Source organism: Populus nigra, chromosome 12 (genome assembly GCF_951802175.1).
Source record: "Populus nigra chromosome 12, ddPopNigr1.1, whole genome shotgun sequence".
Lineage (NCBI taxonomy): Eukaryota > Viridiplantae > Streptophyta > Magnoliopsida > Malpighiales > Salicaceae > Populus > Populus nigra.
Window position 1 is genome coordinate 9,980,969 of NC_084863.1, and position 16,256 is coordinate 9,997,224.

At 32.5% G+C, this 16,256-nt stretch overlaps 1 protein-coding gene across 1 annotated transcript; it reads left to right on the top strand.

Moving 5' to 3' along the window:
- The first annotated feature begins 469 nt into the window (after positions 1 to 469).
- LOC133669816 (probable LRR receptor-like serine/threonine-protein kinase IRK) lies at positions 470 to 4,766 on the top strand. The gene is made up of 2 exons (XM_062090126.1): positions 470 to 2,523; positions 3,026 to 4,766. The coding sequence occupies exons 1-2, from the start codon at positions 1,076 to 1,078 to the stop codon at positions 4,473 to 4,475; spliced, it is 2,898 nt and encodes a 965-aa protein (XP_061946110.1). The 5' UTR covers positions 470 to 1,075; the 3' UTR covers positions 4,476 to 4,766.
- Positions 4,767 to 16,256: the final 11,490 nt, after the last annotated feature.

Genomic DNA, 16,256 nt, shown 5'->3' on the forward strand with positions numbered 1-16,256 from the left:
GATTTCTTTTAAGCTAACAAAAAATGACATTTTTTTTTGTTAAAGGGGAAGGGGATGTAACTAGAATTTAATGATGGTTCAAAATATTAAAATTAAATTTAATGTTATGGTGTCATGATGCCTATAATTTATATTATAGGTCGCTTATGAGAATTATATATATATATTCACAAAAATTATTCACACCCAATATATTCAACCCGTGTAAATCTAATAAAAAATTAAAATTAAAATTTATAAAATATTAAAAACTAAATTATATATAACAATAAACTCAAATCCAATCCACCTGTATTCATCACCACACTGGTCCCGTCAGCAATACATGATCCATCGCCAATTTTTAAGGAATTCTCACTGACAGTGGAAAGGAATACGTGTAAAAGCCACGTGGAAAACCCATCCACTTTATATAAGTAGCCACGTGTCTACAAATCTCATTAAATAGCCCCCACGTACCAACCTGCTTCGTATTTTCTCTGCCCTTTCCCGTTCACAAAAACACAAACTTTATTACACCTCCCCCTGTCTCTCTCTCTCTCTCTGGACCGAACCACAGCTCAAACACCAACATACCCTTGAAGCAAACTCTCTCTCCCCTCTCACTTCTCGATGCTTTTAAACGGCAACTCTCACCGAAACCCTAACTGTTTCACCGGAATCTGGTGAACCATTTGAGTGTCCTGTCCACCCAGCTTTAAATGCACCAGCTTACTGATGCTTATTTGGTTATCAGATCATCTGTTTACTTGCTAGAAGTTTTTATCTTTTTCGTGAAACTTGAAGCCAAAAGTTAGGGACAGTTCTGGGCATTGGTCAGGCGCAGGGAGAACTATAACATCATCTTCTCACTTAAGCTAAGAAATGTTTGGGTTGTTGTCTCGTTTTGCTAAGTTTGAGTTCTACTTGTCTCTCTACTTCAAATCTAGACGTTAAAAAAAGAACCCTTTTTTTTCGTTTTTGAAGCCAATAGAAATATCACTAGATTTTAGCTTTTCCCTTTGTTTTTTCTATTTTTATTTACTTAGTTTCAATGGGCTGTAGTGGTTTTTGAGTTTCTTGATAGGAATTATCAATGTCAAGGACAAAAAAGCTGCTGAGCTTATTAGCTTTCTTGGTTTTATCTTTTCGAACTCAATGTGTGAGATCCCTTAACCCATCATTAAATGATGATGTTTTGGGTCTAATAGTGTTTAAAGCAGACCTTCAAGATCCAAAGAGAAAGCTCTCATCTTGGAACCAAGATGATGACACTCCCTGCAACTGGTTTGGTGTCAAATGCAACCCCAGATCCAACCGGGTCACTGAGCTCTCTCTTGATGGGCTCTCTCTCTCAGGTCAGATCGGTCGTGGCCTCATGCAGCTCCAGTTCCTTCACAAGCTCTCTCTATCAAGAAACTGCCTTACTGGTAGCATTAATCCTAACCTTACTCGCCTTGAAAACCTTAGAATCATTGATTTGAGTGAAAACAGTCTCTCCGGGACAATACCGGAGGACTTTTTTAAGGATTGTGGAGCTTTGAGGGATATTTCTTTGGCTAAGAATAAGTTTTCAGGGAAGATTCCAAGTACTTTGAGCTCATGTGCTAGTTTAGCATCCATAAATTTGAGTTCGAATCAGTTTTCAGGGTCTTTGCCTGCCGGGATTTGGGGTTTGACTGGGTTAAGCTCACTTGATTTGTCTGGTAATTTGTTGGATAGTGAGATTCCCAGAGGGATTGAAGTATTGAACAATTTGAGGAATATTAACCTGAGCAAGAATCGGTTTAATGGGGGGGTTCCAAATGGGATTGGAAGCTGTTTGTTATTGAGGTCTGTGGATTTCAGTGATAATATGCTTTCTGGGACTGTTCCAGACACAATGCAGAATCTTGGCTTGTGTAATTATTTGAGTTTGAGTAACAACATGTTCACTGGTGAGGTTCCAAACTGGATTGGTGAACTCAATCGCCTTGAGACTTTGGATCTTTCTGGGAATAGATTTTCGGGTCAGGTTCCAACTTCAATTGGGAATCTTCAATCATTGAAGGTGTTTAATTTGTCTGCAAATAGTTTAAGTGGGAACTTACCAGAATCTATGACCAATTGTGGAAACCTTTTGGTTTTGGATTTTAGCCAGAATTTGCTGAGTGGCGACCTTCCTGTGTGGATTTTTGGTTCAGGTTTGGAGAAAGTTTTGCAATTGGAGAATAAGCTCAGTGGAAAATTTAGCTCTGCTCCAAAGCTTCAAGTCTTGGATTTATCTCACAATGATTTTTCTGGTAAGATTGCACCTTCCATCGGGGTTTCAAGCTGCTTGCAGTTCTTGAATCTGTCAAGAAACTCGCTCATGGGTCCTATTCCGGGGACTTTTAGAGATTTGAAGGAATTGGATGTTCTTGATTTGAGTGATAACAAGCTAAATGGGAGCATTCCTATGGAAATTGGAGGAGCTTTTGCTTTGAAGGAACTGAGACTGGAGAGGAACTCGCTGTCGGGGCAAATCCCAAGTTCAATAGGGACCTGTTCTTCATTAACGACTTTGTAAGCTTTCCTTTCTCAATCTGTTATGTTTTTTGTTTTCTTGTCCTTGTTCAATTTGTTAGAGGCAAGAGTTAGATGAGTTAATGAATTCTGTTTCAATTGCTCTTTGTCAAACAGTTACAGCCACAATTTTCTGCGTTGGTAAGATCTCAAATTTTTCATAAACGACGACAGTTGCTACTGTACGTACTGCTTTATTGTTAGGGTTGATGGTGTTTGCTTTCGAGGATTATACGTACAGTCTCTAGATTATGATTTTGGACTCCTTTTTTCACCAATTAGTTTTAGAGTTTAAATTTGCAGTACCTTATTGCGTAACTAAAAGAATGTGATGTTCAAGTTGTTTGCATTGTTGTATGTGTCTTCGTTTCAAAATAGGAAAAGTTCCTTGTCCCTTGACATTTGTTTTCTTTTTTCCTTAAAAAGTAAATATTGGTTAAAGATGGTACTGTCTTCATCAGTCTAACTCGTTCTTGTTTTTCTGTTTCTTTCGATGAGGTAGAATCCTATCTCAAAACAACTTGTCTGGAACAATACCTGTAGCAATAGCAAAACTTGGAAACCTACAAGATGTGGACGTGTCTTTTAACAGCCTCACAGGCACCCTACCTAAGCAGTTGGCAAACCTTCCCAACCTCTCCTCCTTTAACATTTCCCACAACAATTTGCAAGGTGAACTACCAGCAGGCGGTTTCTTTAACACCATATCACCTTCATGTGTTGCTGGAAATCCATCCCTTTGTGGTGCTGCAGTCAATAAGTCTTGTCCTGCAGTCCTTCCCAAACCCATTGTTCTCAATCCAAACTCTTCTTCTGATTCTACTCCAGGCTCACTTCCTCAAAATCTTGGTCACAAAAGAATCATTCTAAGCATATCTGCTCTCATTGCCATTGGTGCTGCTGCTGTCATTGTTGTAGGTGTGATTGCCATCACCGTGCTTAATCTCCGTGTTCGGTCATCAACATCTAGATCTGCAGCTGCTCTCACGTTATCTGCAGGTGATGGCTTTAGCGATTCGTCCACCACAGATGCCAACTCTGGCAAACTTGTCATGTTTTCTGGTGACACTGACTTCAGCACTGAAGCACATGCTCTGCTCAACAAGGATTGTGAACTTGGGAGAGGTGGGTTTGGAGCAGTGTACCAAACTGTTCTCAGAGATGGGCGTCCTGTTGCAATCAAGAAACTTACTGTATCGAGTCTTGTCAAGTCCCAAGAAGATTTTGAAAGGGAAGTTAAGAAATTGGGGAAAATCAGGCACCAAAACCTTGTGGCACTTGAAGGTTATTATTGGACTCCATCCTTACAGCTTCTCATATATGAATTTGTCTCTGGTGGTAGTTTGTATAAGCATCTGCATGACAGACCAGGTGGGCATTTTCTGTCATGGAATGAGAGGTTCAATATAATTCTAGGGACTGCAAAAAGCTTGGCACATTTGCATCAATCAAACGTCATCCACTACAACATAAAATCAAGAAACATCCTTATTGACGTTTCAGGTGAACCAAAAGTTGGTGATTTTGGCCTAGCAAGGCTGTTGCCAATGCTAGACCGCTATGTTTTAAGCAGCAAAATTCAGAGTGCGCTTGGCTACATGGCACCAGAGTTTGCTTGTAGAACAGCAAAGATAACCGAGAAATGTGATGTTTATGGTTTTGGGGTTTTGATTCTGGAGATTGTTACTGGCAAGAGACCTGTCGAGTACATGGAAGATGATGTGGTAGTGCTTTGTGACATGGTTAGAGGTGCATTGGAGGAAGGCAGGGTGGAAGAATGTGTTGATGAAAGGCTCCTGGGAAATTTCCCAGCAGATGAGGCTGTTCCAGTTATGAAGTTGGGCTTGATTTGCACATCGCAAGTTCCATCAAACCGGCCAGACATGGGAGAGGTAGTTAATATATTAGACCTGATCAGATGTCCTTCAGAAGGCCAAGAGGAGTCAGGATGAACATGAATTGTTATGTTAAGAAATTAAGAGCTGGGATTTATAACGGGGTTATCCGGGGAAGAGGAATCCGGTTTATTCAACTAATCAACGTGGAGAAAATCAGCTGTTGGAGATTCTTTTTTCCCTTTGTTTTGTACTAGTTCTTCTCCTGATTGTTTTTTAGTTTATGTTTGTGGTTTATTCTCGATGTTGCTGTTAGGTTGCCGGATTCCTTTTCACCGGGCTCAAATAGGGGACCCTTTTGGATATTGTCACGAAGTTGCTTCTAATTCTCCAGTCTTGCATTTTGTATCTTGATTTTGTTTCTGGTTATGAGCTGATAGTAGAAATGGTTTGACTGATTTCACACGCTAGTTTAGCTCTTGGCACTTGAGTGCATTCGAACTCCTGTAGTTGTTCTTCATAGCCAAAAGTGTTGGTTTGATAGAACATCCCGTATGCAACTCCTGTTGTGGTTGTAGTTCTGCTCTGTTCGTGAATCCCAATCCCAATCCCAATCCCAATCCCACCCAGCATGGAGATCTTTAAAAATCCAGTGTTATCAATGATAGCAACGGTGGAGGTATTAAAATACTTTCTTACAAGTCAAAAGTGACTCCAGCCCTGAGGATTCCAAGGATTCCTAGCACAGCACAGCACAGCACCCACTTGGAAGAGAGTAATCTTAGTGGTCAATTGAATAATAGGAAGAGGAATAGGAAAAAGGGGAGGAAAGGGATAGAAAGGGCCCATGCAAGATTGTGGAGGTACGGGAATGGAATATTAGTTACACAAGATGATGCTGTCGGAATATAAAGATGTTGGATTTTGACTCTTGAGCTGTTTGTTCCTTTGTTTTTAAATGCATTATTTGTTCCTTTCCTTTTAACAAAGCTAATCTCACATGGGTTTTAACCTTTTCCTTCCCTTCTTTTTGGTAATGTCAGTGCCAAACCCCTTCTTTTTCCCCTTCTTTTCCCCTGTTCTTGACAAACCAGCAGTGCCATAACCAATGGAGGTTTTATAAAATGGCCTTTTCATCATCAACTAGCACATGGTGGTTTAATTTCTTATTATTTTATTTTTGCCCGCCAAGTCTCTTGGCTGTTGAAGTGACACAAGCTTTTTTGTGTTGTACTTGCAATTGCTTCACCACAGTAGTATTTGTCCCAAGTGTTGATCGATATCATCCATCCATAGTTCCATACCCACCCTTGTGTCTTCGTTACCACTGTCCTAGGCACTGCTAGTTTATGATAGCACTAGAACATTCTCCAAGGCAGCAAAAACATTTTCAAGGGTAGTCATATAACCGTGTATTTTTTATTATTGTTCTGGGCTTATTTGCCATTATTAATTAAAATAATGCAATGATGATTTTGTCTTTGTAAACATTAACCTTGAGAACAATGGCATGATGGGTTTTTTATTATTATTATTATTATTATTTGAACGATGAAATTACTTTGTACCCTTTAAAGCAAAAAATTAAAACACTAAAATTATCATATTTTCCTTACATTAGAATTGTTTTTGCCTTGGGTCATGGGGTGTTTTTATTTTTTTTATTTATCAAGATAGCTAGAGGCAGTTTAGTATTTGTGTATAAATAAATTATTATTTAATATAAAAACAAAGGTCGCACGTGTAATTGACGCGGATGCAATTGCATTTTTTTATGGTTTTTGAATGGCGCATACAACATTTTCCAGTAGCTAAACTCTAGCTTCAAATGACAATGTTTTCATCATCATGACGTAGTCTCCATTACTAATGGTGCGTGTGCTAAAAATATGTCGGATATTTTGTTGATGGCCATTTTTTTCTGTAAAAACTCAGTTAAAATTTTTCTCGAGTGAAAATAAAAGAATTTATTTAATTCAGAAATAAATCGGACAAGATTAATAAAAAATACTTAGATAAAAAAGATGAGTGAAATTGGATATAAAAAGTGATAGTGCATAAATTAATCAAGAAAAAAAGGTAGTGGGGGAAAACTCGGAATATAAGATAAATGAGGTTAATATATAATTAATGAAAACAATTAACTATAAATGCTCATTTTTCTTTATTTGGACGCAATTTACATAAAGAGAGGGGGAGAAATTGTTGATTTTTTTTCCTTCTTAATTCTTGTTAAATCCATTAAAAAACAAAATTAGAGTAAGGGATAAACAAGTAATCAAAAGAGAAAATTGAGTGTTTTGGTGGGTTATTTTGAAGAAATTCAAGGGTCAGGGTTTTGGAAAGGGAAAGAGAGGGGAAGTGAAGGGAGCCTTGTTTTTCTTACATCCATTACTCCATTTAAGATAAGAAATACATCCAAAGAAGTTTCATTAATGAATTGGAAATGTTAATGTTATGTCAAGGTTACGTGAGAATGAAAGTGTATTGTTTGATTGATGAATGGATATCAATTGTCATTGTGTTTGATTAATGCTTGTAAGTATTGAATATGGTTGGGTAATGATTTAATTTCAATATAAAAGTTGAATTTATAAGTTTCATCATAAAGGTTAAATTAAACTTCACAAAATAATACTGTTGTTGCGATTGATTTAAATTTCACATATTTCTGAAGGCATAATTTCTCATGACATTTTTTTTCCGTCCTAAAGGTATAATTTTTATGATATTATCTTTCATAAAACCACAATGAACATTTGTTCTTGATATATACAAATAAGCATATAATTTGAATTTCAACATTTACATATATAACTAAATTAATTAAAGAGGGAAGGGCAACTTTTACCTTAAGCTCTTGCTGGAAGTGTTCTTGAGGAAGTGAATACACACATTACCAAAAACTCTTAACAATAACTATTTAATATCTCATTTGGCCAAACACATACATGTTCACTTATTACCATAAAACTCTTAACAATAACTATTTAATATCTCATTTGGCCAAACACACACATGTTCACTTAGTTATCAACCAATTTAGTTGGACACATAATTACACATATTGCTATACAAGTCTTAGCCTATTTTGACATTTTAACATACACCAATCCAAACCTTCACACTGTATTTTTTATGTATTTAGCATAAATTGTTATATAAATATTTTTCTTATAGTTCGGACTCACTCAAAGAAATATTAAAGTTTCACATTTAACTTCAATCTTCTTTTATTTACATCAAATTCATCAATTATCAACACAATTTATCCTAAAATTTAGTTTAATTAAACCTCCCCACATAAAAAATATCGAATTCCTTTCTTCTACTTTTCAAAACTCCCTTTCCAATATGTAAATGTTCAACCATATAACATTCTATCCCAATCATAACTAATTAAGCATACATATTAATTAATTTGTGCATAATTTCATAATTAGAAAACGTTCCAATTTTCTCAATAAATGCATTTCACAATTTTCTTTTCAACTTTGACCCTTAAAATTGCAAAATCTAATCACTTTTTAAACATTACAACATCATTAAAACACTAACATTTACACAATTCCATCGATCTTTATATTTCCTTCTTTTCATTCACACATTTAACAAAATATTATCAATTAATTTATTTCATGTAAATTACCATAAAGATTAACTCATTAGCATCATCACACCAATCAATTTAAGTATTACATCATTATCAAAAGCACCAAAATTTACTCATTTTCTTAACTTCTCACACTTCCATCGTTTCACCCTTGACAAATATTTCCTAATGATTAGGCATTCTTTTTCACATGAAATGCAAGCATAACTAACATAATCCCATCATCATATTAATCAAATTGAAACATAACAACATCATTAAAATATTCACATTACACAATCTTATAGATTTTCATATTTTTCTCTTTCTAACATATAACAAAATCAATTTTTTGTAATTCCACATTTCAGCATTCATATATAATCTCAAGCATTTCAAAACATTATTTAAAACATCAAAATCAATCCAATTTATTCAAATTTCCAAATCCTTCAAAATACTCAAACATGATCGCCACTAGAGTCTTGATTTCTCAAAAATTGATTTTTGAATTCTTCAATTATATCCTCTTGATATCATCTAAACCCCAAATAACTAACAATTACACAGTTTAGCATATCAATCAAAATATAGACATAAGCCCTAAATTCATTAATTTGAGGGTTTCTCAATTCTCCACACAGTTGACTCAATTCAAATCATTTCTACGTATTATCATAATCCAACAACAATAATAAACAACCCAATTAAATATTCAATCACAAAAACATTATGAACTCTAATTTTAAGAATTGAAAAAATTTCAATCTAAAAGTAAAAATCCACCACACATGAAATAAATTGGTTAGTACCATATACAAAGCAACCAAATAGTGTGTGTTTAATTGGTTTCTCCCTTTCTCTTCACTTTTTCACACTTTTTCTCTCTAACTATCCAAACTTCCTAACTCTTATATCTCTCTCTAGCTTCTCCTAACTTAGATTGACATTATAGATGGAAATCACTTAATCACACTCCATAACCCATAACCCAAGTAAATTTGAAGAAGAAATCAGTATAAAATCACAAATTTTGAGTTTTCCCCCTTTGCATTGCCAACTGGTTTTATTGAGAGACAGAAGGAGATTTTGTTAAACTATAATAATGCTGCTCATTTAAATCCTATATGTATTTTCTATCAAATTCTTATCTGTCGATATTTCTAGCATACATAAAAAAAATTATTTCATCTGATTTTATTATAATTATCTTGGAATTTTTCATCAATAGTCATGATATAATTTCCTCTAAATTGTATTATTTTTCAGTTGAAAATTACATTATTATGCACGGGATTCACACCGACCATCAATATTTTCACGCAATCTAGGGTTTTTAGCTAAATAATCAAGGATTTTCACCATTCATCACACAAAAATTTTCTTTTAATTTTATTATCTCCTAGTTGGGGATTTACATGAATCATCACGGAGTTGACATTTTACGTACCAATTTATTATTTTATTTTGTCCAAGATTTTAAACTAATTTGCTAGGGATTTTCACCCCTAATCATAAATGTTTTTCTCTTGATTTATTGTTTTTTTGGTTGAAGACTACCCTATTTAACATTGGTTTTATAATTTTGGGTTGGGGGTTTACATTCTTCCCTTCTTATAAAATTTCATTGTGAAATTTAAATTCATACTCATGTCTGAAAACAAGCTCAAGTGATTCTTTTTCACATTTGACTCATTTTTCCCCCAATCACCTATCTTATTTGTTTAAAGCTTCCTCTCTATCATTCTCACTAGAAAAATTATTTATTTAACAATTGCTTTTTACCTAAATCCATAATCTTCTCAAACTAAATTTCAAATATAATTTTTTTATTGTTCTCAATCGACACTATGATAAGATTCGAGATTAACTCAATTTTACTTTCTAAAGTAATAATATAATGAAGTACATTATGAATTCGAGATAATATAGATGGTTATGTCAACCAACATGCTACTTGTCCAACTTTGATTAACAATGTTTCAATAATTTTAGAAAGAAATTTTTAAACTTTCTTCACTCATTCAATGATAAGAACAATTATACTTTCTTTGCTCATTCCTATCTTATTTGTTTAAAGCTTCCTCTCTATCATTCTCACTAGAAGAATTATTTATTTGACAATTGCTTTTTACCTAAATCCATAATCTTCTCAAACTAAATTTCAAATATATTTTTTTTATTGTTCTCAATCGACACTATGATGAGATTTGAGATTAACTCAATTTTACTTTCTAAAGTAATAATATAATGAAGTACATTATGAATTCGAGATAATATAGATGGTTATGTCAACCGACATGCTACTTGTCCAACTTGGATTAACAATGTTTCGATAATTTTAGAAAGAAATTTTTAAACTTCCTTCGTTCATTCAATGATAAGAACAATTATAAAAAACCTCTAGTAATTAACACAATTTCTATTTCAAGGTATAGTCTGCAAGGTATACTCGTAGATACAAGGTTTTAACTTATACCTTATTTCAATTATACTTTTATTATTTCATTTTATTAGTTTAAGACACCCTTTTATCCATCTAAATGATCATAACTAACACTCTCATTTAACCATGTTTGTAAATCTCGACACAATATTTATAACTCTATTTTTTGTCAACCATACTCGATAAGCCATTTCAACATTGATGGCTTGTAATTTACAACAACCAATTGTTATTTGATTTATCATAAATGAAACTACATGTTAACTTTACACTACCTGGTTCATTTTAATAATTTGTAATTCGTATTCTACCTCATTTATATTCACCAATTTCTTTTTAAAATATTCATAAATCAGAATTTAAAATGTAATAACCCTTATCATTGTGGTCGACATAAAATTTTATATAACAAGTCCGCCATTGAGGTCGGTTTAAAAATTCACATATATGTTTTGTCATTGGGGTCGAATTAAATTTCACAAATTAATTTCACTGTTTATGGTCAATTAAAATTTCACATGTTAATTTCCTGTCTTGTAGGCATCATTTACATAATATTATTTTCCTACCTTGTAGGCATAATTTACATAATATTATTTTTCTACCTTTTAGACATCATTTACATAATATTGATTCCCAACCCCGTATTTGTCATTTAAATAACATTATTTAAGCCTTCGTCCAAATGTCTGACTTAGATATAAAATAGATAAATCTACATCCAAATAGCCAACTTATACATATAATTTGTAAGTCTTTGTCCAAATGGCTGACTTAAAAACTAATTAACTAGTCGTTGTCCAAACAACTGACTAGGATATAAAATAGATAAGTCTTCGTCCAAACAATTGACATATAATTAAGTAGTCTTTGTTGTTTTACCCGACTTAATTTGTTGCAGACGACTTATTTTTAACATTATATGGTTCCATCGTTGTGCCCATTTCAAGAATTAAACTAACTAATCTCTGACATTTCAATCAACTTAACATTTATGTTATCAAATTTTATTGTTATGAGTATTTCAATAATTAAACTAATTAGTCTTTATTGTTGCAGTCTTGTGTGTGTTTTTATTTAATGTTATTACTCTATCTAAAAACATCATTTTTTCACTTTAAAGACATAATTTCTCATGAAATATTTTTTCTACTAATGCGTAATTTCTCTTGACATTTATTTTCCACCCCAAAGGCATAATTCTTGATATTATCTTTCATGATACCACAATTCCGATAATGAACATTTGTTCTTGATATATACAAATAAACATAAAATTTGTATTTCAACATTTACACAAACAACAGTTTAATTAAAAAGGTAAGAATGAGTCTTACCTGAAGCTCTTGTTGGACGTGCTTTTAAGGGAGTTTCATTCCAAAAGCCTCTCCTAAAATTCTTAATGATAACAATATAATATCTTGTTTGGCCAAACATATATTCTCTTATTTAACAATCAATTTAGCCATAAATATAAATACACATATTACAAAAAAAAAAAAAACAATTGTATAGGTCTTAGCTTCTTTTGGTTTTAACATGCATTGCTCTAAGCCTTCACAATATGATTTTTATGTGTTTAGTATAAATTTTCATATACATATTTTTGTTTTAGTGTGACTGCACACAAGAGAATATTAAAATCTCATATCTAACTTCAATCTCCTTTCATTTACATTAAATTCATCAATTACCATCATAACACCGATCAATTAAGTATAACAATATTATTTAATCTTTCACACATTCAACTTCCCACACTTTCATCTTTTCACCGTTAACAAACATTTTCTAATGTTTAGGCATTCTTTTTCACATGGATTGCAAACATAACTAACACAATCCCATCATCATGTTAATCAAATCTAAACATAACAAAATCATTAAAACACTCACATTACATAATCTTACAAATTCTCACATTTTCCTTTTTCTAACATATAAAAACATTAACTAACTCCTTGTAATTCCATATTTCAACATTAATACACAATCTCAAGCATTTCAAAACATTATTTAAAACAAAAAAATCAACCTAATTTATTCAAATTCCTAAATCCTTCAGAATACCCAAACATAATTGGCCACTAGGGTCTTGATTTCTTAAAATTGATTTTCAATTTATTCAATTTATCTTTAATGATATCATCTAAACGTTAAATAATTACCAATTACATAATTTAGCATATCAATCAAAATTTACATAAACCTTAAATTCATGAATTCAGGGTTTTTCCAATTCTTCACACCAATGACCCAATTCAAACCATTTCTATATAGTGTCATAACCTGAAAATAATAATAAATAATTCAATTAAACATCCAATCATAAAAATATTATGAACCTTAATTTCAAGAATTGGGAAATTTTAATCCAAACATAAAATCCCAAGTTTCCAACTCCTCTCTCTCTCTCCCCCTCTCTCTCTCTCATTTCTTCTAATTTGGTTTGATATCATAGATGAAAATCATTTAATCACAATTCATAACTCATAACCCAAGTAAATTTGAAGAAGAAAGAAAGAGAAAATCATAAATTTTGTGTTTTTCTCGTTTTGTATGGGCAGCTGGTTTTATTGAAAGAAAGGGAGATTTTATCAAGAATTATAAAATGCCACCCATTTAAATCTTGTATGTATTCTCTGCCAAATCCTTGCCTGTCTGTATTTTTGGCATACAAAATTTTTATTATTATTTCATTCGATTTTAACATAGCTGTTTTGGGATTCTTCATAAGTGGTTATAATACAATTTCCTCTAAAGTTTATTATTTGTTAGCTAAAAATTACATTATTCTACAAGGTGTTCACACCAATTGTTAGTATTTTCACGCACAAGATCATTCTTTATTTCATCTAGGGTTTTTCGCTAAATAACCAAGGATTTACTCCACTCATCACACAAAAGTTTCTTTTAATTTTTTACTTCTCAGTTGGGGATTTATATGATTCATCACATGGCTGACAATTCATGTACTAATTTATTATTTTATCTTATCCAAGATTTTAAGCTAATTTAATGGGGATTTTCACCCCTAATCATAAAAGTTTTTCTCTTAATTTATTATTTTTTGGTTGAGAATTACCCTACTTAACACTAGTTTATAATTTTGGGTCGATGGTTTACACTCACCCTAGCTAAGTTTATTCTTTTATTAAACAGCTTTTTAATTTGGCTCATTACCTCACTCTGTTAACATCAAAAGTATATTTTATAAAGGGAGCTTGACATTTGGAGGATTTGCTAGTATTGTTCTATAGTGGGAGTCAAATTATTAAAACCAATAAAGAAACACTGATAATATGAGTCTCATAACAAAATTAGGGCCTTAAGAGTTGTTTTTTGTACGGAAACTTAGAGCAAAATAGTTGTATTCTTATATTTAACTTTGCACCGTTGTTGCTAATTTAGCTGCAAGTTATGATAACATTCTTACAACTCTTGAGTGGTGTTAATTATTGGCTGAACATGATCTAAATCTAGAAGGTTACCCCGAAACCTTTATATTAAGAAGTCACCCTCTTACTGTTGAAGAGACTCAAATAGAACTCAATATTCTAATACCATTTACAATTGAAATTTTCGATCACCCATCCTAAATCATCATGACCATTTAATTTAGTCAGGTTTCAACTATATTTGGCCCATTCTTTTTTCCCTAACATAGGTATAAAACCCTTAAAGTTTGGATCTAGCTTGTTTATGTGATCAGGGTAAGCTTTTAGTCTCAAAAGGTACCTTTCTCCTTCAGTAGTCATTAGCTATCAAGACTAGACAAGAGAAATAGACATGGGTTGTGGCAAAGCTCATTAGTGTAACTATCTTAGCCTTGTTAGCTTTTAGAAGCTTCAAGGTATTGTGATATATAGCCGAGAATAAGCTTATCGGGAAGCCACTACTTCCTAAAAAGGGGTCAGTGTCTGAAAAACATGTAGTATGAGTGTGTATGGGGCATGGTTTCATATCCAGTCTTAGATATAAAGAATAATTTAAAAGATCACCTATAAATACACAACAATATATACATCACCAATTCATAGCACAATATGCAAACAAAAACAACATGCAAGTCCATCATTCAAAAGAATGTTAGGAATAAAGAATCTAAAATAAACCATATAAACACAAAAGCATGAAACAAAACTGATGCTTATGATATGCATGCACAACTTAACCTGAAAATTATAGTCCCTAATGGATCGTCATTTTATCGTTGGTCGCAACTTAACTTTGATCCTCTTGCGTTTATAGGTTAGTGTTTATGATATGCCCTCCTATGAAATGAGAAAAATGATGGTCACACATCATACAAGTCACCACCTAGGTTTAATGATCCTATGAACCTAATAACTGATCTACTAGAGTCTAGATAAGGGGTTGGTTACAAGGAGGGAAGATGAACTCAACAACCAATACCCCTTCAATGCCTGGCCTAAGGCTGGCTGCAGTGCATATATTAGTAGGAAGAGAAATCTGTAGTTATAATGTAAACAAGAATAGAGTGAATTAAAATAAATAAACAAGAAAAAATGTAGGAATCCCTTCCTTGAAAAGATGGTGGCCTCAAGACTCAATAGCACACACAATAACACAAATACATAAGCATATAAGCAAATAAGACTACAATTATCAATGTAACAAGATGAAATTCTTGATTTACCATGTTTTTAATGTAAGGAGAAATGCCTAACTTGATGGAATCGCATATGTGCACTTAAGCATATATAAAAATATGATATGAAAAATATGTTTTCAACTGGTCGATCGGTAACAAATCACCAAAAAACGAATCATTGGAAAACACAAGTTTAAAAAAAGATCAGTTAAAAACATATTGCTTATAAGTGAACCGATCAAAAGCATAAGTTATTTAGAATTAATTGATCAAAACAAACATCTCATGGGTGGACAATTAAACATAAGATTTTGAAAAGGTTCGGCAAAAAATAAATCACTCATAAATGAGCTAATTAGGAAACACAAGTTTTGAAATCAACTAGTCAAAACAAATAAATCTTAGGTCGACCAGTTAAAATAACATTTTAAAAAGGATTGATAGGAAATAAATCGCTCATCTGTGAACCAATCAGAGAATATAAGTTTTAAAAAGAATTAATAATCCTTTAATCATCCCATATCGATAATAAAGACACAAAAATAATCAAGTACTCAATATTCATCAAGTCATCTTATATCAGGAATCAACCCGTACAATCAATGTTTATTGATATTTATTGAATCCTCTTGTATCTGGATTTGAATCACACATTCACAATCATAATGCAAAATTTAGGATTTTACTTTGGTGAAATATTTTTTTTGAAGAAGCACTATACACAATCAGTCAATAAATTTTTAGGTAATCATGTATGATAACAGCAAATTAAATTATCAAACATGCAAACCAATGATTGATTAATCATTCAAACATAAACTTAGAAAACATTGGGAAAATCATTCTTCTTAGATAATCCTAAAAAACAAGATCACAATCTCATCCTTCCAGTTCTATCAGGGAACATTAACGACTCTTATTTCTTATTAAAATCCCCTAACAGTATCAGATCTGATGGTTAAATTTGAATGTTTTTAAATTGAATTTATAGTTGGGGTTTCTTTGGGTAGTGACCAGGTGTGAGTGAGCCTAAACCAAGCTTATGGATGGAGGGCTTTGATTTTGTGAAATGAATGGATGGTATTAGTCTGGGTGTTAATACGGTGTGGATGAGCTTATGTTAAGCCTTTTAAATCAATGGCTAGGATTTAAGGGAGTGGATCTAATGGTTGTGATCTTTTCTTTTTATTTGTTCTTTTTAATGGCTAGATATGTTTTTTTTTCAAGGACTCTCAATTCTTCTTT